Source organism: Micropterus dolomieu, linkage group LG22, assembly GCF_021292245.1.
Source record: "Micropterus dolomieu isolate WLL.071019.BEF.003 ecotype Adirondacks linkage group LG22, ASM2129224v1, whole genome shotgun sequence".
NCBI lineage: Eukaryota > Metazoa > Chordata > Actinopteri > Centrarchiformes > Centrarchidae > Micropterus > Micropterus dolomieu.
Genome location: NC_060171.1, coordinates 17,206,857 through 17,231,933, shown reverse-complemented (window position 1 = coordinate 17,231,933; position 25,077 = coordinate 17,206,857). Strand labels below are relative to the sequence as shown.

Here is a 25,077-nt window from a genome sequence, read left to right as displayed (position 1 = left end):
AGTATGGAGGTCTATTCTGAGGCTGTTCTGTAAATAGTTTTCTAATAAATGTAGCAACTTCTGATCAACCCATATCAATTTCTGGTTTAAATACCTAACTTTTGGTTAGTCCGCCCACGTCCAGGTTAAGCCCCGCCTATTACGAGTACAGATACAGATAGTTATGTACTTGCTCATCCCTATAAGTTTGTTATGAAACTATTTTAAATTATGCTTTTCATAACAAAGTATATATTCAATAAACTATCCAATATGACCATCACATTTCATGCATGAGTTACAAAGCTTTGAGTTTGGTGTGCAGGATGTTGACGATCTTGTTTCTGCTTTTCTTGAAGCTGACAGTCACTTGAAAACAGATTGATTTCTTGATTGATATGAATAGTCTTAAGGTGAACAGTGTGTTTTATGGATGATTTTAGAAGGCCACTAACCAAAAGTAAACTCTTGGATACTCTTGTGCTCCTTGCCCTGTGAGGATATTGATTATGTGTTTGTTTTTGTCTTTGTTTACACGCAGGGAGCCTGATATTCCAGCCTGGGCTCCTTTACTCTACCAGCTCCAGCTGCTGGACATTAGAGAGAAACCAGACCCGCTAACTCTGCCCATCGCAGACCGTATCCGCATCGGCAACCAGAAACGAGAGCGAGGAAACTTCCATTTCCAGAGGGAGGAATACTGCATGGCTGCCAGAGCCTATTTTATGGCTCTGGATGTGCTAACCACCCGCAGCAAAGGTAACTCAGCATCAAAAACCTGAATTTATTCATAGAAAATATTTCAATACTGTCGCCCATGTGTTTAGTAGTTGATGTGAGCATTATCTTCTAGGAAAAAGGTGAAAATGGAAAAAGAAAACAGAAGTGCACACACACACACACACACACACACACACACACACACACACACACGAAACATAAAACATCAAGCATTTGATAGAAACCTGAGACGCAACATTTCCACATCAGTCTCAGCCCAAAATGACATAACAGTTTCGTGCTCTCCACCAGTCTGCCACAGCACTAATCACACTATCACCATGCAGAGATGCATCTATTTGAGCAGAGTGCCACGATAAATGTTTCTGCTCCATTCTTTTGCATAATCAAAGCTAATCAACTTTCATATTACTTCCACCTTCTTAATCACTTCAATCATTGACGAGGCAGGGTGGGCCCGTGAGGGAAATGTGACTGAACAAGTCAGTGAAGAGAAAAACATGAGCTGCTTCATAATGTATCAATGATGGTGGACCAGTGAGTGAACTCATTGTGGCACTGAAGAGAGGAGTTTATCAGGGCATCGACATCATGTAATTAGTGAGTGATAAGACGAGCAGGGGGAAAAAAAGATAATAACGTAGCTGTGACACCAACATAAAACTCTTTTTGGGTCATTTTGGGCCTGTCAGACTTATTTTACAATTGCAATTCATGAGCCATATAGATTATTAATCACTCTTAATATATCAACTAACTGAACGTGCACTCACATAAACATTAGAAGTGATCACACATTTACAGGTAACTGTTCTAATGGAAGTAAATAAATCAATGTGAGTAGGGACTAAGTTTAAAAGCACTTTATCACATGTGAATGTATAAGTAAAAATTCAAATTCAACACTTTCAGTGGACAAAAACTCAAAACTATCCGACAGGTCAAATAGTTTCTATTGTGCTAAAAAGCTAAATGACTACCTAAATGTTTTGGACTGTGCTCTTCCCTAATAAAAAAAGAGAAGATAACAAATTCAGTGAGAGATTCATAGACTTTGCAGCTTAAAGCTGCACTAATTAATATTTTTATATTAACATAGCGTTTTAGTATTTTTAAGGTGTTTTTTAAAACTCCTCTTTTGGTTCACTCGCACCCCTCTCATAAACATAGTTGCCAGCCACACTGGACAGCTGTACGCTACCTACTCAGCACCAAACAGCAGTCAGAGTTAGCCATTAGCTGGTGAACATACTGTACTATAGCATTTAGCAGGTAAACAGCCCGACATTTCCCTCAGGAGTTGGTAGAGACCAAAAACAGAGCTAAAAGGAGAGTGATTATGTCATCAGGTTGCCATAAAACACAACTCTAATTTAATACTAATGTACTGTATTTAAATAGACAACTGTATGCTAACAAATTGACCATATCAGCTGACAAGGTGATAAGTTGTTTACAGCATGTCACTTGACACTGCTTTAAAGAGGTGGTATTATACTTTTTGGCCTTTTCCCTCTCCTTTATTGGGTTATATACCTTTTTTGTGCATGCAATAGGTTTGCAGAGTGAAAAAGCCCAAAGCCCAGCCCAAAGGGAGTTCCCATCTCCCACAGAAAACTCTGCTCTGAACTGCCCGAAAACAGCTCTGTTGTAGTCCAGCCGTTTCCCAAATGCGCCTCATATAACGCTCGCCAAGCGGCTAGTCCGACACACCGGAGGAAAAACACTGAGCTACAGCACACACCTCCTCTCCCTTACTGTGATGTAGAGACAGAGCTCAGTTAAAACTTTATGGATGAAAGATACATTTGTTACAGATTAATAACTCACCACTCTGAAACTCCTGCTCCAGTCAATGTTGCCAAGCTGGTCGGCAACATGTAGCCTACAGCTGAACCGAAGCTGTTTACCGACTTCTCACGACCCGCCCTTCTCTGCTTCTGATTGGCTAGTAGTCCTTAACTAGGAACTGTGCATGTGCAACTCCCAACAAAGATCATTTAGAGAAAAGATGTATCACTCCATAGCTAAAACAAAGCGTTCAACCCAGGGTGAAAAGGAGCTGCCGCAATGTGCAGTATGACAAAAAATGGAGATGGTGTTTTCTGAAAATTAAACCATATAAACCTGTTCTGCTACAACCCTTAAATAAGATCTGGAACCTGAAAATGAGCATAATACCACCTCTTTAAAAAATTCAACTTGGAACCACATCCTTAACGGAATTGACTAAATTCACTTTATATCTCAAACGTTAATTCTTGATAGAAAGTTTTGTAATAAAAAGACAGATGTGGTCCCTGAGCTGCCAACATTTATCACCCATCATACTCAGGGCCAAGTAGAAGAATCCCTTTGCGCTAACAAGTGCTCATTACTTGGGTCACCGCTGTATTCAGCTGGACATGTTTGGGTCTAATGACAAAACCATGCAGTTGTTACATCAGGGACGTCAATACAATATCCAGCTGAAGAAAGAAGCAGAACATGAACTATGCTTATAATGACACCTGATGGGAGTTGATCTGCTAAAGTCCAACTGTTTTTTAGATACTGCAAGATTTTCTGAGCTTTTTTGTGTCTACAGTATTTGTGTCTGAGGTTGGGTGGCTCTGTCTCTGCACAGATGGCGGTGATGGCAGCGTGAAAGCGGAGGAGGAGGAGGTGCAGGACTACCGGGTGAAGTGTTTGAACAACCTGGCCACCGCTCAGCTCAAACTGGAGCAATATGACGAGGCGCTGCACACCAGCCGGGACGTTCTGACCCTCGACCCAAACAATGTCAAGGCCCTTTTCAGGGCAGGAAAAGTGAGGGCCCATCCTGTTGTGTTATAACCAAGAGACAACATTGCTGCAACTGCGAGGAGGATCTAATTTGATCCTGCATTTTCTACATTGCTCCATTTAATTATTTTTAAGGAAAAAATTACTGGTACATTAGTGCTATCTGTTCTCTGCCTGTTTGGATGTAGAGGTCCTTCAGTGCTGCTCACGTTGTAGGTTGTCTAATCTCTTTCAGCTCCTGTCAGACAAGGGTGAATACAAAGAGGCCATGGAGGTGCTAAAAAAGGCCTTGAAACTCGAGCCGGCTACCAAGGTGAGATTATGTTGGATGGTCCAGTCTCCCCACATTTCTTCCAAATCTGCTTGTGAATCCTATCCATTACCAACCCCAACCCCCCCCCTCACACACACACACACAGACACACACAGACACACAGAGGAAAGATCATTCTAAAATTAGGTCACCATCATTATTACAGCCACCGAATCTACCAGTCAATACAAAAGAATGATGGCCAACTTAATTTGTGCTTTAATAAAACTTCTCAAATGTGTGATAGTAAAATATTTAAATTTCAATGCCAAACACTGTCAATCCTTGACATGTATTTTACAATTAATGAATATACAAATCTTTGAGTGTGGTCAGTTATTCACACAAAAATCAACCACAAACCAATAATTCTAATATCTATACCAACCAGCATCTGACAATATATTGACCTCAACTCCATACATTCAGAGATCCGCAACGTTCCCTCTCTGGAAACCCACCAAGGCATATAATTCTTAATGACTTCCTTTTGTAGTTTAGTTTTTTGTTGTTTTTGTGTTGTTTATGTTTGAGGTGTCCTTGGGTCCCTTGAAAGGGAAGATTCTGACTGCGAGAAACTGAAACTTCATCATGTGCAGGTGCAGAGTTTGGCCCCCTGTCCTCTTTAGTCAAATTAATTTGAAAAGAGTTTTCTACTGTGAAGACATGAGGAGTTTCACATGGTAGAAAAATGTCTTGCTGAAAGGCGTACAGTATTTATGAGAGAGAGATTTCTGCTGATCGATCAGACAGAAGTTTCTTTGCAGTTGTGTCTGTTTTATTTGGAAGAGGTTACATTTCGGTTTGTCATTAAAAAAAAATGGCCCTGGAAAATATTCTGGTATTGAAAAAAAAAAGTGGCCATGGAACTTTGGTTAAGGCTAACTACAAACTACAATGAGTCATTTTAGTAAACAAATAAAACTTTAAACATGAGAGATATTTGATCAATCCTCCAATGTTGAAGGTACTGAAAGTAAAATGTAATATCGCTTAAACTGATGCTCAATAAAAATGTTTCATAAAATGTATCTTTTGTCCTTGAAAAGATCTAGAGAAAAAGACAAACACCACTGTCGCAGACATTTGGTCTCACAGCAGAAAAAAATGTGCATTCATTTAAAAACTGTCTGGAAAAACCATTTTCAACTTCTTTTTAATTATTTCATCTCAACTGAGGCACATAATTTTCCTTATTTATTTACTTCATAAAATTACTTCTAAATAAAAATAAAGGCTAACAAAAACATAAGGATGATTACATTACCTGCATTTATATTTCTGCAATTTTCCAACAATATAAATCTTCATTTTAATTAAAGAATTAAATTTCATGAAAATATATTTTATATATATTTATATATTTGAGTTTTTAAGTATTTCAAAGGTTAAAATATGTAAGAAAATAAACCACAAACCAAAAATTCTAATATCTATACCAACCAGCATCTGACAATATATTGACCTCAACTCCATACATTCAGAGATCCGCAACGTTCCCTCTCTGGAAACCCACCAAGGCATATAATTCTTAATGACTTCCTTTTGTAGTTTAGTTTTTTGTTGTTTTTGTGTTGTTTATGTTTGAAGTGTCCTTGGGTCCCTTGAAAGGTTATTATTATTACAAAGTTGAACAACCTCAAACTTAATTTAAAAGGCGGAGTAAGCGATTCTGAAGAAACCCAATTAAATGACAAATAACCATGATATAGCGCAAACAACAACACAGCAAGTACCGTAAGTAACATATGAAGCTAACATGAAGCTAACATGCAAAGAGGACGAGACAGTCCCAGAGACACCCCAGCAGCTCCAGACAGCTATACTCACAACTCTCCTGCTACTATAGCTAACATCACAACAGCACGTCTTGGCAAATTACAAAGTAAGCTTAATGTCTGTCTGCAAGTCATTTGAAGTTATTTACTACAGATACACAAACCATAGCTGGAATAGTGTTGTGTGCTCGGTCCGAGCCACTTTGTTTCCTTATTTACAGAGCCAGGCTGCGTAAAAAACAGTGTTTTCAGCGTACACACGGAACAGACAGCTAACGTTAGCAGAACCTATTTAGAAAATATCCCCAATTCTTATTAAATCTGGATCTGGTACTTTTCAAACAACACTCTGTTGCAAATCATGATACTAAAGGATAATGAATTTTATTTACCACCTCATTAAGTTCCTCTCATCTTCATCCACACGCTTATATCTTACAGCTGCTTGTTTTTATTGTATCATCGCAGTTACCAGAAAAAACATTTGGGAAACACCACATCTTCATCATGAAGAAAACCCCCTTCATGTTCAATATGAACATTTAGAGAATTTGAAAGGAAAGCTGTTCACACATTAGCCTGAAGAAAAGAGACGCCTCGAATCCCAGTGAGCTGCTTGTGTTGAAGGCCTGTTTTGTCTTGTTTGTGTGGTTTGTGTAATCTGCCAAATCCTCCACAGAGGATCTGGCCGACTGCACATGTGGCAGTCTGCAGATGTGACCACACTGCTCTGAGTTGTCCGGCAAACTAGGTTAAAAAAAAAAAAAAAAAAGTAAAGAAAGACACTGAGCAAAATATTGTAACTCTGACGCCCTGCACTCCAAAAGTAGTAGAGTGAAGGTAAGAAAGAGCCAGAGTCACCCTTTCAGCTACAATATAGTCTCCATACTGTATAATTAGGTTAACCACTCTGGTGTACTGTTCATCACAACAAAAATTAACAACAATCCCAGTTTATGAACATTATTTTAGTTCACTGGTTCCACTCACTGCAGACTGAGGTTTACAACACACTACTGCCAGTATTACAGTGACCTGACCTATAGGGCACACTGCCACCATCCCAAATATGTCTGGTCTTGTCTAGACAAAACGAAAATATCTGCTGCTTGGGTAATTACACCCTTGTCTCAGTCCTGGATTAAATACCGTGGAGAAAACTGATTTAGCTGCTCAGTGAGAAAGTTATTGTACTGCAGTCTGTAGATGGACACAAAGAAACATGGAGGTGCAACAAAACTGCATTATGAACTGGTATTTTAATACATTTTATGACAGGTTACAACCTTTAATGAAGATCTACTGGAAGTGTTTGCAAAATATGTTAAGTCCCTTGCAGGGACATTTAGGATATAGTTTAAAGTGCATTTTAAAGGTAAGAAAATTATGATTTGCTGGCTTCTTACATTTTTGGCCTTAGTCATGACTCTGTGTTTCAGACCTCTGCTCTCACCTGCTGGATATTTTTTAAAACTGCATGTTCACATTTTTCTCTTGATAAAAAGGTTTCATGTTTCTCTGTCCAACATTAGGATGTGTTAATATGGACCCCTTCTCCCGCTCCTCTTTAGGCGATCCACGTCGAGTTATCTAAAATCGTCAAAAGGCAATCAGGAGGCAAAGATACTCAGGAATGGAAAGCTAAACCAGCGGAGATGCTTGGCGACAATATCACACCTTTTCTGGTTCCTTCTAAGAAGAAACCTCATGTAAGCTATAACAGAAATGTCTCCAATGTGTTTTTTTCTGATAACCGACAGACTGGATTTTGACTGTTTTTGTTGTGTTTTTAGGGACTTTCCTGGAAGTTTATACTCGGAGCTCTGGTCGTGGCCTTGGGCAGCTTAGTGACGTCAATGATTCTGACTGCGAGAAACTGAAACTTTGAAAATCATCATGTGCAGGTGCAGAGTTTGGCCCCCTGTCCTCTTTAGTCAAGTTCATTTGAAAAGAGTTTTCTACTGTGAAGACATGAGGAGGAGTTTCACATGGTAGAAAAATGTCTCGCTGAAAGGCGTACAGTATTTATGAGAGAGAGATTTCTGCTGATCGATCAGACAGAAGTTTCTTTGCAGTTGTGTTTGTTTTATTTGGAAAAGGTTACATTTCGGTTTGTCATTTAAAAAAAATAAAAAAATGGCCCTGGAAAATATTCTGGTATTGGGAAAAAAAAAAAAAAAGTGGCCATGGAACTTTGGTTAAGGCTAACTACAAACTACAATGAGTCATTTTAGTAAACAAATAAAACTTTCAACATGAGAGATATTTGATCAGTCCTCCAATGTTGAAGGTGCTGAAAGTAAAATGTAATATCGCTTAAACTGATGCTCAATAAAAATGTTTAAAAAAAAAAAAAATGTATCTTTGTTCCTTGAAAAGATCTAGAGAAAAAGACAAACACCTCTGTCGCAGACATTTGGTCTCACAGCAGAAAAAAATGTGCATTCATTTAAAAACTGTCTGGTAAAATCATTTCCAACTTCTATTTAACTATTTCATCTCAACTGAGGCACATAATATTCCTTATTTATTTACTTCATAAAATTACTTCTAAATAAATACAAAAGCTAACAAAAACATAAGGATGATTACATTACCTGCATTTATATTTCTGCAATTTTCCAACAATATAAATCTTCATTTTGATTAAAGAATTAAATTTCATGAAAATATATTTTATATATATTTATATATGAGTTTTTAAGTATTTCAAAAGGTTAAAATATGTAAGAAAATGTTCTTCATCATCAAAAAATAAAAATCATTTGGTGTCCTTCATTGCTCCATCGTACCCACAGATATCAATCACCTACAGTCCACAGCAGGCGTTAAGAGTCTTCTTTGGGTTTGATGGACTCAGTCTGACCTGAGAATCTGACTGCCGCCTCAGAGTGACATTTTTCTTTACCTCTCTGTGGACAGGGGAAAACAAGTCTTAAGTGTTGCCATGGTTTCGTAAATAAAAATTAATAAAAAAAAAAAACACACACACTTTAAACTCAAGCGTGCCCTCTCTCTCTCTGGCCTCCTACCTCGCTAGATGAAGCACAGCTTCGACAATGTTGGTTCCCTCTTTGGCACTGGTTTCGCAGAACAAGGCGCCGTATGCCTGCAAGCAAAGCAACGACATACCTGACTGCAGTCAGTTTATTTAGACACCTGGGAGGCCGGGCGTCTGTATAAACTTATTTCCATCAGGTGGGATGAAAAGTTACACACCTTGGCCAATTTCTCTCCATGCAAACTGCTCACACTGCTTCCCTCTGGGAGCTGCTCTCGGAGGTCCACCTTGTTTCCAATAACACACATGGGGATTTTCTCGTCCGTTGAATCCTGTATAAAAACAAAAAAACGTTGTAAAATATATTCTTGATTTTTGGCATGGTCATTTGATATTTTTTGGCATTTCCAGAATTACCTGAATCTGATCCACCCACGCCCTGACATTAAGGAAGCTGCTTTCTGAAGTAACATCATACAGGAGCAGGACTCCATGAGCTTTACGGAAATAGGACCTGGCAATACTACGGAATCTACAGTAAGAAGAAATACAACACTATTTTTAGTCTAGTGTATTTCCCATTCTTCAGTAATAATAAAAAAGAACAACAAAAAAAAACCAAAAACCAGATTTAGTTGATAGCACCATGTTTTTCCTGTTGCTGCTTCCTTGAGAAACACTATACCGGAGTCAGTACAGCACCCACCTCTCCTGCCCAGCTGTGTCCCATATCTGCAGACTCGTCTTCTCTCCGTCCACTAGCATCCTCTTTATTTGGAAATCAACTCCTGCGAACCAAAAAAAAGCAGCTTTAAATGTCTGAAATCAAGAATGCATCAGTGTTTGATTGAATGTGATGTGTTTGCTGTGGCACCCACCCAGCGTCGTCTGAATGTCTCCTCGGAACTCATTGAGCGTCAGTCTCAGCAGGAAGCTGGACTTTCCAGCTCCCGCGTCTCCAGCTAAAACCAGACGGTACATGGGACCAGGATCCTCAGTTTCTTCTATGCCTGTTTCTAAAGGCTTCGTGATTGGAACAGAAGATAACAAGCTTACCCCATTTTATGTGGAAATTATTTTAGTTTGTTTTATTTATTATAAAGAAAAAGTAGGCCTTTATTAGCATTTATTTAGTTGAGAGTCAATATTTATTCTCGATCCTTGGACTTAAGAAGTTAAACTCAAGGTCCAGTTGTTGCTGTTTTTCCTTTATGAAATCTCATCTTTTCCATTATACAACTATCTGTTATCACAACTGAGTTTCCATATAACTGAGAAAGCTCCATCTGCTGATGACAACTATGAGATGTGGTTGAAAGTTCGAGAAAAACCTAGTAAGTGGAGTTCTTTGGTCAGATGTATTTACTAATCTGTGGGTCATAAGACATCAAATAACTCTTGTTTTTAATAGCATTTCAATCACCATATGTCAACATATAGCTGAAATACACATTGAAATATAGTCATTTAAATGCTGTTAAAACAACAGTGGTATGCAGCTCACATCTTAACAAGACAAAGAGTCTACAGCCATGTTAGCAGATCTGTGAAGCTGTTAATCTATTTGGGCACAGCCATGCATTGAGTTAAATGCTAACATCTGCATGCTAACATGCTCACATTGACGGGGATGTTTAACCAGTTTAATGCTTACCATCTTAAATTAGCATGTTAGCATGGTAGCATTTGCTAATTAGCACTAAGTACAAAGGCTGATGGGAGTGTCATTAGTTTTGTAGCTATATTTGGTCATAAGGACAAATAAAAGTTTATGCGACCGGACCCCCAGGAGGGGTCACAATATAATTTAATATATCTGAGGGACAGTGAGATGATTAACATGGGAGGAAAGCAGAAATTTCTGCTACCTGTTTTTACTTTTCTTTAATCTTTAGTAAACAAATGGGGGGTCTCTCTCTCAAATCAACGCATACAGAGGAAATCTCATCCATTTAAAAGCCATTTCACCTTTGTGGAAAATGCAGACAAACGTCTTCGTAGGGACGATGCAATGGAGCTCGCCCTGCTAGGAGCCACCGACACTGCAGCTTCAGATTTCACTTCTGATATCTGCAACAGACAAAGACTATACTAATTTAAGGTCCTCACAGCTCAACAGCATGTTGGCATTATGTGACCCACTATTTGAACATGAGGTGTGTTCTGACCTCCACATCGGACGGGACATAGGAGTAACTGTGGTGCACAGTTTCCACCGTGCTCCTACTGTCGTCGCTGTCATAATCGCTGCCTGCGCTCTCGGCTGTGTCCATCGCCATGGAGACTCCACTGTCCAGATACCTATCAGCCCAGGTGGCCACATGAAAGTAGGTTGTTTTGCTGGAATCCGGCTCTGAGCTGCTCCAAAGCACCGACACACGCACTATAGCTTTAGCTGTGACACTTTAATTAGCCAAGATCAATCCGCAGATTCACAGAGGTGTGTTAAAAACTTTATATACCTGCCGTGGTTGAGTGTGCTCTGTCGGAGGGGTTTCATCCTTCGGGCGGGGATTTCATTTTGGGGAGACAGCTGTAGAGCAGATTAGGAGTGTCAGGGAGGAAACTTTTTTTTTGTACACTTGTACTAGTGAAAACAATTTACTGTCACCTTCTATCTGATCGTAGAGCCAGTTGGTATAAGGACATATGCAATCAGCAAACAAGGAACTCACCCTCCTTTTAACCGCTTCACTGGCCAACGCAGAGCGCAGTCCGTCGTTACTGTCATACAGCTTTTTGTTAGTTTCCCTAATGATGTTCAAGGAAATACAAGACAGGGTCAGATGCATGTACAAACATTTACTTTCATGCAACAGTTGTGTGGAAACAAGTTGCACTGACAATCCGAGGGACACGTTGGATGTGGTTTAACAAAGCATACTAAGGCTTCATCCACACTACCATGTTTTCGTTTTAAAACGCAGACGGTTGTCACCCCATGCAAAAAAATCTCTGGTGTGGTTCTTCGTCTGTAGTAGTATTTTCTTTTTTCACTAAATCTTCAGCAACTGCGGTGTAGACAACAAAGACATAGTGTGGATGTAGCAAGTACACTAAATGAGTACTCTAGTATACCTTTATTGCTTTACTATGTGCCTCATATAGATTGTGCTGTCCACTAAATACACTTACACCTGTACTTCTGGTAATCAAAGTATGTTAAAGGGTTGGTTCACACAAATAGAAATATTCCCATAACATAGGGGCTGTTTATAAGCACTATTTAAACATTTAATACATTGTTTATAATACAATATAATGTAGGTGTACAGAGATATAAATAAATGTTTTAAGTGTTTACTAATGTACAGTATTTGTCAATATTATTTCTCCTATGACATATTATTACAACTATGATTCACTAATTCTCATTCATTACAAAAAACCATCCACTTCTAGGTGCCCACAAGATTAACAGTTATTAAAAAATATTTTAAACATTAATAAAAATTTAAATCTGCTCCCAACAACATTATAGTGTCTTATAAACATTTAGTACATGTTTATATACTGCTTATAAATGCTAAATAGGGGGCGGTTAAAGAAATGTGTTAAAACAATTTACAGTGAGACCACATCTGTGCTTGAAACTAACCAATCCCTGTATTCCTGATTTAGACACACACACACACACACACACACACACACACACACCCTTGCTAAATAAAATACACTAGACACAGCTTTATCAAGTGAAAGACAGACTTACTGGAGAACCTGAATCTGATTGGAATATGACTGGTATTCCACAACCATCCTCCTCAAGTCATCTGTTTCTCTGTAACGAAATACAAGTCACATATTGTACTGGATGCTGGATCACATTCAGACATAAGCTGAGGCTTAAAGACAGTGCCTGACCTTCGGTGTTGAGCTTTCTGGTCTGCATACATGTTCTTCAGCTTGTCCAGCTCCGCGTGCAAGACAGCGATGTTTGTCTCGGCTTGGAGCAGGGAGGCCCGCAGCTGCTCGTTTTCCTGTGAGGAGATTTAGTGAATAACTCGAACAATTCCATACAACCTGATAGAAGATACTTTATTGTCACATACACGTTGCGAAATTCATTCTCTGCATTTAACCCATCCCTCAAGGGAGCAGCGCCCGGGGACCAACTCCAGATCTTTACCAGTGTCTGGTTAATAGCACTGACCGGAGAACCTAACATATTTTTGGTGGTGGGAGGAAACCCACGCACAGGGGGGGGCAACATGCAAACTCCACACAGAAAGGCCAGGGCAACCACGATTTGAACCCGCAACCTTGTTACTGTGAGGCCACAGTGCTATCCACTGGACCACCGTGCCGCCAACCTTCATGTGACTCGTTCAAGTCAAACAATCACTTCCAAAATGACTTACCTGTGAGAGATCACGGATTTGTTTGTTCAGTCTGACCACCTCCTCCTTTGACTGGTTCAAGTCAGAGTCCTTTTGGCTCTTGAGAATAGACATTTACACAAGCATTTTGTTAAACAGTTTTAGATGTTTAGATGATAAGTCATTGTGTTTTAATAATCATTTGACCTGCAGATGTAGACATGACAAATATAGCCCAACTGACATGGACACATTACACACAAACATTTTTGTAAGGATCTCTTAAATTTGTATTTTAAAGAATTGTGACCCAGAAATGTATTGAGTTGGAAATTTTACACCTGAAAAATAAACGTGTGAGTGCTCTGTGATGCTCTGCTTCTAAATGACCTCAAACATATCTTCGGCTTGGTTGTACTGCTACAGTATGTCTAGCCTCATATACACCAATACCAGTATAATAGCAATAAGCTAATATTGGCCCAGCTGATTACTCAGTCTAGCTTCAGGCCCCATCTACACTAATCTGTTTTTGTTTAAAAACGAATACGATCTCCGTCCACACCAGTGTTTTAGCTGCGTATCAGAGTTAATCTCTGTCTACATTAAAGCAACGTTCACGTACACTGGGCATGCACATGCCGGTGTAATCATAAAGCAGATGGTTTATTCCATAGTTACAGAAGATTTGGCGAAAGAATAAAGTACTACAGACGAAGAACCACACCAGATATTATTTTGCATGGACCAATAATGAGCTGGGACTATTACTGAATGTAACACCTGAGTTAAAAGTGGCTGTGGCGGCAGAAAACAGACTGGAGGTCGTTGCAAAGTAAATAGGCAACATACACAGTACAAGTGTAGGCTATAGGCTGTGTTATTTGCATGGTACAATATATATCTTAATAAAAATACCAAGTCAAAACTCTGTCGGTAGCATCACGTTTCTGCTTTGCATGACTTATGAGACTCAGAGAGCCAAACGTGAGCGTCTGCGTCATCGTTTCTAAAGTCATCCCGGAGTTTTAAAACAAAAAACGGGGCAGCCGTTTTCAAACTTCTCCATTTTAGGTTTTCGTTTTCGCCGTTTTAGTCTGGACGTGAGGTGCAAACGTAGCAAAAGGTCTCCGTTTTAAACCAAAACGCAATAGTGTGGATGGGGCCTTTCATGTCAAAGATCGCCGTCTACATGCAAGGAAAGTAACTGTCAGCAATTTGACATATGATATATGCCAAATGGAGACATTGAGTATGATCACATTTTTCTCCTTTATAGCTGCTGTTTACAGAATGTGTGTGTTAGAGGTTTTATACATTTTAAATCTGCAAATCGTAACAACTGTTAACTGCAGCATACACTAACTGCTGGTATACATGAAAGAAAACTTGCAACGTAGATTGACTGAGCTCTGTCGCTTGTGCTGCACATTTCAACTATAAACGTTGGTGTTATTACACATTTTCTCTGTTGGTGGAAATGCTCAAGGTGGAATTGTTTTTGAGAGTCGTGATGTTCGGCAGACTTGTTCAGGTGTTGATATTGACATATAGTACAGCATCAGATTTCACCTGTTGATAGCGCCACTGAAACACGATATGAACAGTTCTTCAATATCAGGGAATAAACTGTTTTGATTATTGCACTCTTTTATTTACTCTGTGATGTAGAGAGACAATGGGACGGTTTGCTTCATCTCTGTAATGAACGGAAGACTTCTACAATGCAATCAAAGGTTTAAGTAATTGTGTTTACATGCTGTAGGTTCACTGTGTGTTACTGAAAAGGAGAAGATCACTGAGCCTTCTTTTAACCTGCTTGACATTGGTCGTCACTATCAGCAATAGTCAAGCTGCCCGAGGTGACCAATCTCATGCTGTCTACGTAGCCACTGTGGTCCTAACGCACATCAACTCCGCTGTAGCCTACAGCTTAGCTACTGCAGATCCATGAAGTTCACACTGCCTCTTACTCGCACGCTGCCCACATTGCCTGTAGGTGGCAACATCAACATGTCTAGATCTGTAGGTTAAAACTGCTGCTACTCTTGCAAAACTTTCCTCTGGCGATCTTTAACAGGTCATCTACAGTTGTAAAGTGAAAAGTACCACTGGTGGTGCAATCCAGTGCAGCGGAAAAGCAAGAATGAGAAATAGCATATAGCTGCGTGAGCATAAACTGAGTGTAAGCATTAACCATGGGAGCTAGCATGGCTAGGTGGCTAACAACAGCATTCCACAAGTTGTATACATGCAGCGATTTCTCAAACATTATCCTCTATGCTTGTCCTTGCACTAACTGCATCTAAGCAGTTTCTGAATGAGGTCTATCTAACTCAAAGTTACTTTTATCCAGTATGCAAATCCTCACCACAATCCTCTCAGTGTGAAGCTAACCACAAGTGTGTATTTTAGTTTAGCAGTAGTCACATTTTGCTACTGTATAATGTGAGCGGAGAAACATAAACTGATCACGAGGGGACACTGGAGACACATTTTCAGTTGCATTCTGCTGCTTTGAGTGAAGTGTCTTTAGCTGGATCTTGTAGATGTACTTTATGTGGATGCAAGCTATTGGCTCTTAATAGGTTAATGCTCTTTGAAAGGTAACCTAAAACATTTTATGTGAGAAATTTGGAAACGTGCAGGCGCTTTTGTGTTGTCTTTCAGGTACAGTGGCTTTCAGTGGTAAATGCATGTTGTGTGGGGCAAACCCACATTTAAAAGTCGGTCCACCGTTGCATGCAGGTCTGTGACCTCATTCTCATACTTCCTCCGCATGGTCGCCAAAATTCCCTCCATTTTCTTTTGCTCCTACAAACATGAAATCAAAAGCAGTTAGAGGTGCAGGTCCGCTCAGGCCTTGAAGAGGGGCTTTCATCTGACTTTACAGAGAGCTCTTTGTGAGGAGGCATGTAACCTGCTGCTGTGTGCTACACCACAAATATGGAGGTAGCTCACAAGAAGCAAAGGAGAATGTGTAGAAATGTTCACTGTGCGATGAAATAAAACACGTTCTTTTAGTCCATTTCTCTGTTTACTGGTGAAATGCAGCTGCTTGCACAGACAGCCAACTCATCTGGTTTCATACATTTAACTTGAATAACTATAACGATTAAAAGTTAATCACAGGAGCAATCGTCCACTATAAATACTGCAGGTATCACACTTACCTCATCTCTCACCCTCTCCTCTGTTCTGCGTAGCTGCTGCTGTATATCGTCCTCCAGTTCTGTCAGCTGACTGTTGTTCATCTCCTCCGCTCTGTTTGAACAGAAAAAGAAGTTTGAGTTTGTGCTGGCCAGCCGAAACGGATTCTCCAACAGTAGTCCAAGAGATGAACACAGCAGCAATATAAAAACAAGAATCCATCCACCTTCTCTCCATGTGTCAATTCTACCTGACTGATTTGACTTCAAACAGGCTGCAGTTGTGACTGCTCTGCTCCCGTCACACAACACATGAACCAACCAGAGGCGAGGGAGGGACAGCCTTTGAAAGGCAGATTCCACACACGTACTTAAGTTTGTCAGTGAGTATCCCAACAGGACCTCTCATGTGACTGATTTTAGTTTAGTACAAGTTTTATGTCATGATTTTTACGGGCTATTTACTTCAACAGATTGTGGAAATGTAGGTACAATAGATGGGTACATCCAGTGCATAAAAGGGTTAAAAGAACAAGGCAGGGCAGCACATTTAAGTCTTCCTACTTCCCTGTATAAGGAATGTCACCTTTCTCATGTTGTGTAGTTACTGAACAACGGGAAAAAGCTTTAACACTATATAAAAAACAGCTTACACACGCGATTCCTTCCCATGTCGTAGGAATGAAATTCAATAGTCAGTTCAAGGTAGTATGTGAGTGATCACTTCACAGATTTAAAAGGAAACAAATTAAAGACTTAACTAACATCCTTATGCCTTTAAAATACAACCTACCGTATTGAGAATCACTGTTCAGCTTGAACATCAGGAACCACTGTAAAAAAATCTAAAAGTGACACTATGACCAGCTGACAAACCAGAAGGACCCAATAACAGTAAAACTTAATCGATATTAACATTGAATTGAACATTTGAATCAAATAACTCATAGGCGAAGAATTAGAGAATTAGAAGCAGGTTTTAAGTCTGCACTGCTCTCATCAACCTCAGAGCTTTTTTCTGCTAAGCAAGCTACCTGACAGCCAAAGTTGGTGATTAGCTGATAACGACAGTGAACCTCTAGAAGCTAGAGAGTGAACGTTGGATGTAACATCTGTCTGGTGGGCAAATGAAAGCCTAGTTTGCTGGATGTGCAACTAGGCAGTTGCTTACTAACATGTTTACCATATGCAATAATGTCAGATGTGTATTATTCTACTTGTTTTGATGTTTTTTCTGCCCTCTAGTCTAGTGGGCAAAGATGAATTAATGCAGCTTTTAATCAAGCAGGCAATCTCAGTCAGTGCATGGAGAAAAAAGGTTCTGGGTTTATCCACCAGCTATGTGGTTTACAGCCACAAGAGGGCAGTGGTGCACCACTGCTCTGTAGTCAAAACAAACCTACAGGCAGTTTGGTTACACTAAAGGACAATGGTGAATCCTATAAAACTAAAAACTAACTTTCTAATAAATTCAATTTTAAACATTAACTTATAAATGCTAATACTGAGTGTAATTTCTCATACACACAAAGACACATAAGAGTGTACATCATCATTCTGTCTATTTCACAGGTCAGCTGTTCTGTGCAGACCCCACATAGGAAAATGCTGACATTTGAACTTACCGCTTTAAACTGGTCTCCAGCTGTTCACACTCTAGCCTGTTTTCCAGGCTTTGACTGATCAGAGAGTGGACGATTTCCTCATACTGCGGCAGCAAACTCGTGTTTGCAGAGGAGTGAATGGCCTGGTAAAGATCAGCCAGCTGCTCCCTGAGACTGTGAGAGGAGAACAAGTAGTTGTCTTAAATTCATACTCCAATCTGTCTTTTTAATATCCAATACTCACCCCCGTGCGCCTGAACGGTAGTGGCTATTAAGTGTGGTGGGTAAAAACCATCAAAACTAATATAAACCTCACACACACCAATCATGCAACATAATCCACGGTCCATCTCTGTGCTCTGTATGTTTAAAACAGTCATACTTCCACCACAACACACTTAAACTAGTTGTGAATGTAACCTGTGTCAGTAAAAGGTTTAGACCAAAACACAGACATAATGGCGATATGTAGAATTAAAACTGTATATAAATAAATCTTAAAACTTGGAAATACTTGGACAGTGACAACATATGACCATGTGTTCAAATCCAACACAGGATCATTACATAGACTGTATATGGGTCATTATTAGCATCACACCGTTTGGCTCAGCAACAGGATGGCTGTGAATAAAGCTCCCTAATCATTTTCTAGACATAACTATGAAAATAAAGCATATGACCTATACCAAATAACATGAATAAGCACAGTCTCTTGTTCCCATGTATTAAGATCTGCCAAAACAACTGGAGAAAAAAACAAAAATGAAAATTAGCAAATAAAAAGCTTTTACAAGTCTCACATTTTCAATTTACAGATCTATAATAGCTCTAATTTGTTTTTTGTTGTCAACAATTACTTACATGCAACTGTTGCTTATGGCTGTCTCTCCTCATGGCCACTCGCTGACCATTTGCAACCACTTCCAAAATAAAATGTCCACTGAACATACGACACATATAACGTTAACCTACACTTGGCAGCTTAGGTAGGCCTCGCTGAATCTAATGCAGTCTAATGCATTATCCTCCTTTAACGGATGTAATAAAGAGAGCTACTCTGTAGCTATTTTGGAGGCTACAGTTTGTGGTTCTGATAGATGAATGTTATATAACGTTAACATTTTACTTAAAGGCATTTCAGTTATTTTTTCCTACCCATTTGTATAAATAAAAGTAAATAGTTAATTCCACCCACTGAGGAGGGTCGTGGGATGCTTTTTCATTTTAATTTCTTTTTGTTTCTCATTTATGAACAAAGATCATTGTGAAAAGCTGCTTTAATAATACAAATAAAGTGATTGTAATCCACAAAAAAGTGGATTTAGTATCTCACACTTATGTAGCTATTCTGTGCCATCGGGCAGAGGAGCCTTTGAAGCCTTGTTAAATTAAATATCGATGTGTAATGGTTCTGAGTCACCAGGACTATCCACACACTTCAAAATAATGTAAATAATGTATTAAATCCATGTTTTAGTTAACGAAATAAATAAAAACGACCAGGAACAGGTTCCCAACGCAGCCGTTGACGTTAGCTAACGTTTAACTGACATTTATTTAAATAACGTTCCAGGAGCAGCAGTAACAAAGCCGCCGGCTTGCTAAATCCTGCTCGACACGGAGTGGGCAGCCGGATGTGAGTTTACCTTTCAGAGAGGAGAGACTCCGCATCTACCCTGCCCACAAACTCTTCCCACGGACAGCCCTGGGTTTGTGACGACCCAGCTCCGAAAGACGCCAGGTCCATAGTCTCTGAAACCTCCTGAAACCTGGACGAAAACTTGTTGTAGTCTATGCACCCGTCTTCGTCCGCGTCGAACTTGTCGAACAGAGTTTTGATCTCACTTTCGGGGACGTTGAGCTCCCGGCAGACAACGGTGAAGTCCTCGTACTCGATCTTACCGGACTTGTCCACATCACAAGCAGAAAAAAGTCTCCGAAGGCTCGGTCGGTCCATAGTTGAACGAATAAAAACACAGACAAACGCATATAAATAGTGAAAGTTAAAATACAACCCCTCTCATAAACTGACCCCTGCGGCGTGTCAGCCAAAATAAAAGTCTCAGAGAGGGTCTCACAGAGGTACTGAAGAGCTACTCATTGGTCCAGATCTCAGTGTAGGCGGGTATCATCAGAATCAATTCACCCAATGTGCCACTTCCAACCTGGAATTTATCAGTTACTGCTGCTGCAGCAACCGACGTTGATTATTATTTGGCTTCATACTGAGCCATCCAAGTGTGCAGTGGTGGAACTACAATACAATAGAAACTCAACAGATACGCAAGTGCTTGCCTCTGTTTGCCTTTAAGGTGTGTGGTGGTGCATGTGAGTTTTTATCAGAGACACTCCTCTTTGTTCTCCTGGGTTTGCAGAGTGTGTTTCTGCCTACACCCTAACAGTAAAACCCTCCAAATCTTACAGTTTTTTTCTCGTTTGCTTAGGCTTTTGAACTAAAATTTCAAAACCATAACGCCATTTATCAAAAAGCAAACCAATTTATTTAAACTATAAACACTATTGCCTGTTCTGACACATGATTGAGATTTGTTGAGCTGTCACTGCACAACTTTCCACACTAAAAATCTTAATTTCTCATTGCCTACACCGTGTGATCATTTAGAAAGCACCAACTTTCAGTATTGTTCGATCAAGTCAGTACAGCTTGAGCTCAATTAGCACACAAATACCCAGCGGGGGGAACACAAAGAGTCATAACTGATCACACCTGAACCACATGGAACCTTCAATAGATGGATAAAAGTGCCCGAGTCAATTCAGTTTTGGAACAATGGATCAAGAGAGATGTGAAGGAAGAGGTGGTGGAGGAAGAGGAAAAATAGGAGGAGGTGGAGCAAGAGTTTGAAAGACATGATGCTGGGGCAGAAAGATTTTTTGTTGTCGTTTGGTGTATTGTACTGTACAGCAGCACATTCAGGAATAAAAAATGTGCAAATGTATACTTTTCTTGTGTCTTTTGTTGTGTTCATCATGTGAACGTTTTTTGTAGTATTGTTTTGAATTTATTTCACCAGTGTGTGAGACTGTGTTGTAGTGGGTATGTGTGTTGGGGGGCTTGTGTGTCATGTCTGAGGTGAAAGTTTGGTTTTTCAGCAAGAATGAATGGTTTTCAGTGGAGAGCTTCATTCTGACCTGAAAAAAAGGGAGTTTGGGGAATTGGGTGAGAAGTTGTTTAAGCAATCTGGAAAAACTGTGACATTGTGGCCATGCTGTTTGGTCATCTGCATAAATACACAAAACAGCACGAGAAGAGGACATGTTTTACTTAATAAAAAGAGCCGTTCAAGTAAAAAAAAGTATCCATTTGATCTTTATTTAAAAAATTAAAATAAAGTGCTTTTTATATACAATACAAAAAAGAAAACAAAACAGTAGTGATGTATGATACAAAAAAAAAAAATACAATTCACAATATTTTACATTGGCAGCTGAATTTACAAAACAACTTTACATAAAAATTACTTTTACTTACAATACAGGATGACAAGAGTCTGAGCAACTTGTACTGTCACGAATAGAAGGCCAGACTATAGTGGTTCATTAAGAGAGAGAGCAGACGATACTTTCACTGTGGCATTAATAGTTTAGGCTTGTATTTTAAAAAAAAGCATGTTCAGTACCTGCACATATTTTACTAAAATCACTGCCACTTTATGTTTGTTCTGCACTTAGCAAATTTAATATTGTTCTGATGACAGACACTTCACCAAAAGCTGCCCTTTGTGTGTTTTTAATAACAGTCAAAGCATGAATTTTTCACCCTGCATGATTGATTATAGCCGACCACTGTCATTTTTGCCATTTACAAGAAATGTAACATAATACTAATGTTTATCTATAATTCAATATTTTAAAATCAGCCAGTGGTTATTTATGTGCTACCATTTTAGAGTAAAATGTAGTCCCTGACTTGAAGTTGAAGCCACCATAACAAAAAAAAATAAAAAGTCACCTCATGAGCACATACTGTACAACGCTTACAGTATTAAATTACATGTATTCCATGTAGTCTCTCGTGTTTCTGAGCGTGGGCAGTCCTGTCACACCTGCAGTGTAGCATGTGACTCTACAGCACTACTACCTGGTTAGTTAATTTCCCAAGAGGCACATCTCTTGATTATTGTTTCAAAAGGCATTATCCATTTTCCATTTTCCCCAAGGCAGATTTGTTGTCAAATCAATAACCTGCATTGTACTAAGGCTTTTCAACACCATGTGCAAATCCTATGCATTCTGAGTCGAGCAGTCCACTTTCCTGCATTTTTGTGAAATTGTAATTTTGCTGGCTGCATTACAACACTAGAGCCAAACTCAAGTAAGTAATATATTGTAATGTATGACATTAAAAATGCTATCAAGTTCCTCTAACATTTGATTCACATGTTTGGTAGCTCATATTGTTTATCATTCATTATTTCTGAATAAGAAGATGTCTAATCAAGATAATTAAAATGGATCTATGTTTGTTACTGGATGAGAATGAAAATTATTGCCTTTATGGTTGCCTTTAAAACTATTTAAGCAAGCAGAGGGTATTTTCTTCCATTCATTAATGCTCATCAATTAATATGTATATCAAAGTTGAGGCTATACAGATATGTGTTATTTAAATCAGATTATGAAGCAGTGCAGTATTTAAATATGTATTATTATTTCCCTTTGAGAATAGTGACACACATTAAAGACTATGAACGATGTCTCTCTGTAGAAGAAACGTTTGGCCAGTCTTCCTTCATGAAACACACCAAAATGGCTAAAATCTCTTGCATACTTTATAGAGTAATGACAGCGAGTGTGCTTGCGTGCATATGTGTGTATGTGTGTTTATGTGCGTGGGTGTGTGTGTGTTTGCAGTGCCACAGATCCTAACGTAATTAACAGCGCCAACACCTTTGTGCTTACTCAGTCTCGAGGTGAGGTTTTCTTGGTGATTACCCCACTTCACATTATTTGCTTTGCATAGACTGCCTATCTCACAAAGAACAGCATAATAATACCTGGAATGAGATTTTTTATTTTTTATTTTTCCCTTTATCACATTTGGTGACAGAAAACCCCGTCGAAAGTCAGGCTTCCACAGAGGAATAGTTGTATAGACTAATAATACCAATACTTTAAATAAAGCACAATGTATCTTCATTCATGATTATATAATATTATTATTATTTTGGTGTGTAGTGATTGAGGTGATTGCGTTTCCTTTCACTTTATAGTTGTGTTGTATATATGCAAAAAACTAAGAGTAAACCTTTTGTGACTGGCTATCTAAAAAAAAGATCTGACAGGACTTTAGTTATATATTATGTATGTATATTCTGGTGTGAGTGTTTACTTTGCTACAGAACAGTAACATAGTGCATAGCCTCAGCGAAGGGTAGGCTCATAACCAGAACGACAGAATGAAAATAAAACAGCAAACACTGTGTCCGCTGTTAGCGGGAAAGGAACATGTTAGAATATCCCTCTGCCTTTTGAAAGCATTACCAGCAGATTTTATGGACGGACTGAGTGGCAATGCTGTGAAATTCAATCGTAGTTGTGACACCACCTCTACGCTTATTACATTCCTGTGAGCCGTACGTGAAAGCGTCAGAAAGTCTGAAGGCAAACTGGAACTTCTTCAGTGTGCTTCAAATGCACAGGGGTGTGAGAGGAAAATAGAATAAAATGTACACTGACCACAGGGACAGAACAAAAAACAAAGTGCAAAATCTGTGTGATGAAATGTCTCTCCATGACGAGTCTGATGTTCCTCAGTTGTCCCTCTTATAGGGGTTTGTCTTTCTCAGCAAGAGCACTCTTTCTTTTCAGTGTAAAATGAGTCACTCCACATAACATGACGCCGGCCTCACACTATAGAGTCTTTAATCTCAGAGCCCAGTCTGACTCGTGGCCGTGGGCATGTCGGGGAAATCTCTACATGGCTCTCTCTCAAGTTCAGAGGCCTCTTCTCCGACTCTGAGAAGCTCTTGCTGTTGTCGGGTGATGAGCACTCGTGCGGTGGAGTGCTGCAGATGTAGTTGTCGTTAAGGGTCTGGTAGCCCTTGTGGTCGGACACAGACGCTGGGACTGTGTTGCCGTTTAGCGGCAAGTTCTCAGCCGGTTTTGCCACTATCCTGGGCTTCTTCTGCTGCATGTTGGGGCACTCGCCCTCCTTGAGCATGGATTTCATGTGGCTGCGGTTCCTGTAGATCACATATAGAGAGAACACCACCAGGGAAAACGCCAGGAGGGCGCACACCACTATCAGCTCATTCCAGTAGGTTTTTGTGTTGATCTGCGGGGAGCGGGCCTCTCCTGGCAGGATGATGAACTCCTCCTGGGAGATCTGTGGTGTACGTGAACGCCCCGTCAGGGTGGTGCTCTCCCACTTGGCCTCGCCCCTCACACAGTAGTTTGCCAGCAGCTGTCTAAAGCCTTCTTCCACTGACCAGCACTCATAGGTTTCCTGCCTGTCAGCTTGAGCTACCACTACTAGCCCCCCTTCTGGGCTGGGGTAATGGAAGTGACCCGCACTCTCGCTGAACTCCCACCTCCTTTCAGCCAAATTAGAGCGCAGCTTGCATGGTAGTACCTTGAACGTGTTGGCTGGAATAATGATCATCTGGCATGAAGACATTCCTGTGGAAAGCAAAGCAGAGACCTGGATCAAGTCAGATATTGCATTAAATTTTTCTTCTGCCTTATCTGGAGCAGAATTCAGAATAATACTGGTCTGACACAACAAACACAATGAAAGGCAAGGCATGAAAACATCCAGCGCATAGTGGTGCTGTGTAAATGTTTGACAGTCTAGAGAAGAGGAGTTCACTTACGTGTAGGTGGAGGTTTAGCAAACCGTGGGCTTGGCACTGTTTTGCTGCAAATAGCTGATGTGTCTGCTTCATCCACATCCTGCTGCCAGGCACTGAAGCACATATATGTAATCAGAAAATGGGATTTTCAATTGCTTACATTTACCTATTACTGAAATGTTATTGCACAAGCTTTAAACTGCAAAACTGTTTGTACATTGTTGCGCAAAGGGGATGCATACTTGCTCGGTGGAGCCTGTCTGACATCCACACACTGCCTCCCGTTCCAAGCACAGTAAGGATCCCTGGAGAGGATGCACTCCCCGCAGCTCTGATAATTAGTGCAGTTAGCTACTGGGACCTCCACCAGTTCGGAGAAAGAGGAAACATACAGCTGACCCTGTGGAAGAGGGACGACAAAGCAGGCGACAAGAAGAAAGGGTTACTGATTTCATCCAGAATCTTCCTTGTCTGACCCTGAACTACATACAGCAGACTTAGCTTTTCTTAATATCAGTTTATCAGATTTTTTTTTGTCTGAAAGTATAAATCCAAGCAGAATTTAAAGACAAGCCAGGAGCCAGGAAGTGT

The 25,077-nt window shown here is 39.8% G+C and overlaps 3 protein-coding genes across 7 annotated transcripts in view; 1 reads left to right on the top strand and 2 right to left on the bottom strand.

Annotated features, from left to right (window-relative positions):
* Positions 1-7,787, top strand: part of fkbp16 (FKBP prolyl isomerase 16) — a 66,883-nt gene extending 59,096 nt beyond the window's left edge. For both annotated transcript variants that reach the window (XM_046038151.1, XM_046038153.1), the window contains 5 exons: positions 521-738; positions 3,347-3,528; positions 3,740-3,817; positions 7,167-7,304; positions 7,389-7,787. In XM_046038151.1, the coding sequence (XP_045894107.1) occupies positions 521-738; positions 3,347-3,528; positions 3,740-3,817; positions 7,167-7,304; positions 7,389-7,475 (703 nt within the window). In that variant the 3' untranslated portion in view covers positions 7,476-7,787. The remainder of the gene's footprint in view (positions 1-520; positions 739-3,346; positions 3,529-3,739; positions 3,818-7,166; positions 7,305-7,388) is intronic.
* zgc:162879 (ras and EF-hand domain-containing protein) lies at positions 6,836-19,838 on the bottom strand. Of its 3 annotated transcripts, XM_046038149.1 has the most exons (18): positions 19,318-19,838; positions 17,690-17,842; positions 16,089-16,179; positions 15,634-15,729; positions 12,958-13,035; positions 12,461-12,576; positions 12,309-12,377; positions 11,272-11,347; positions 11,059-11,129; positions 10,765-10,954; positions 10,565-10,666; positions 9,475-9,619; positions 9,303-9,384; positions 9,014-9,128; positions 8,815-8,928; positions 8,628-8,704; positions 8,392-8,507; positions 6,836-7,976 (listed from the first exon to the last, which is right to left on the bottom strand). In XM_046038149.1, the coding sequence occupies exons 1-17, from the start codon at positions 19,626-19,628 to the stop codon at positions 8,405-8,407; spliced, it is 1,989 nt and encodes a 662-aa protein (XP_045894105.1). In that variant the 5' UTR covers positions 19,629-19,838; the 3' UTR covers positions 6,836-7,976; positions 8,392-8,404. The 3 variants fall into 3 exon arrangements, with proteins under 3 accessions (XP_045894105.1, XP_045894104.1, XP_045894106.1); XM_046038148.1 differs by having other exon boundaries at positions 6,836-8,507; positions 19,318-19,837; XM_046038150.1 differs by having other exon boundaries at positions 6,836-8,507; positions 10,765-10,897; positions 19,318-19,837.
* A 1,193-nt stretch (positions 19,839-21,031) lies between these two features.
* Positions 21,032-25,077, bottom strand: part of sema4ba (sema domain, immunoglobulin domain (Ig), transmembrane domain (TM) and short cytoplasmic domain, (semaphorin) 4Ba) — an 83,726-nt gene continuing 79,680 nt past the window's right edge. For both annotated transcript variants that reach the window (XM_046037000.1, XM_046036999.1), the window contains exons 13-15: positions 24,729-24,886; positions 24,508-24,599; positions 21,032-24,313 (exon numbers count right to left, since the gene is read on the bottom strand). In XM_046037000.1, coding sequence (XP_045892956.1) covers positions 23,541-24,313; positions 24,508-24,599; positions 24,729-24,886 — 1,023 coding nt within the window. In that variant the 3' untranslated portion in view covers positions 21,032-23,540. The remainder of the gene's footprint in view (positions 24,314-24,507; positions 24,600-24,728; positions 24,887-25,077) is intronic.

Bases quoted from the DNA above. Each gene is read 5' to 3' on its own strand.
- zgc:162879 (XM_046038149.1), bottom strand. From the start codon at position 19,628: ATGGACCGACCGAGCCTTCGGAGACTTTTTTCTGCTTGTGATGTGGAC. The intron at 12,577-12,957 runs GTAAGTCATTTT...ATCTCCTCACAG, and splicing joins AAATCCGTGATCTCTCACAG to GAAAACGAGCAGCTGCGGGC. The intron at 11,130-11,271 runs GTGAGTTCCTTG...TCTGCTCTACAG, and splicing joins GTGAAGCGGTTAAAAGGAGG to CTGTCTCCCCAAAATGAAAT.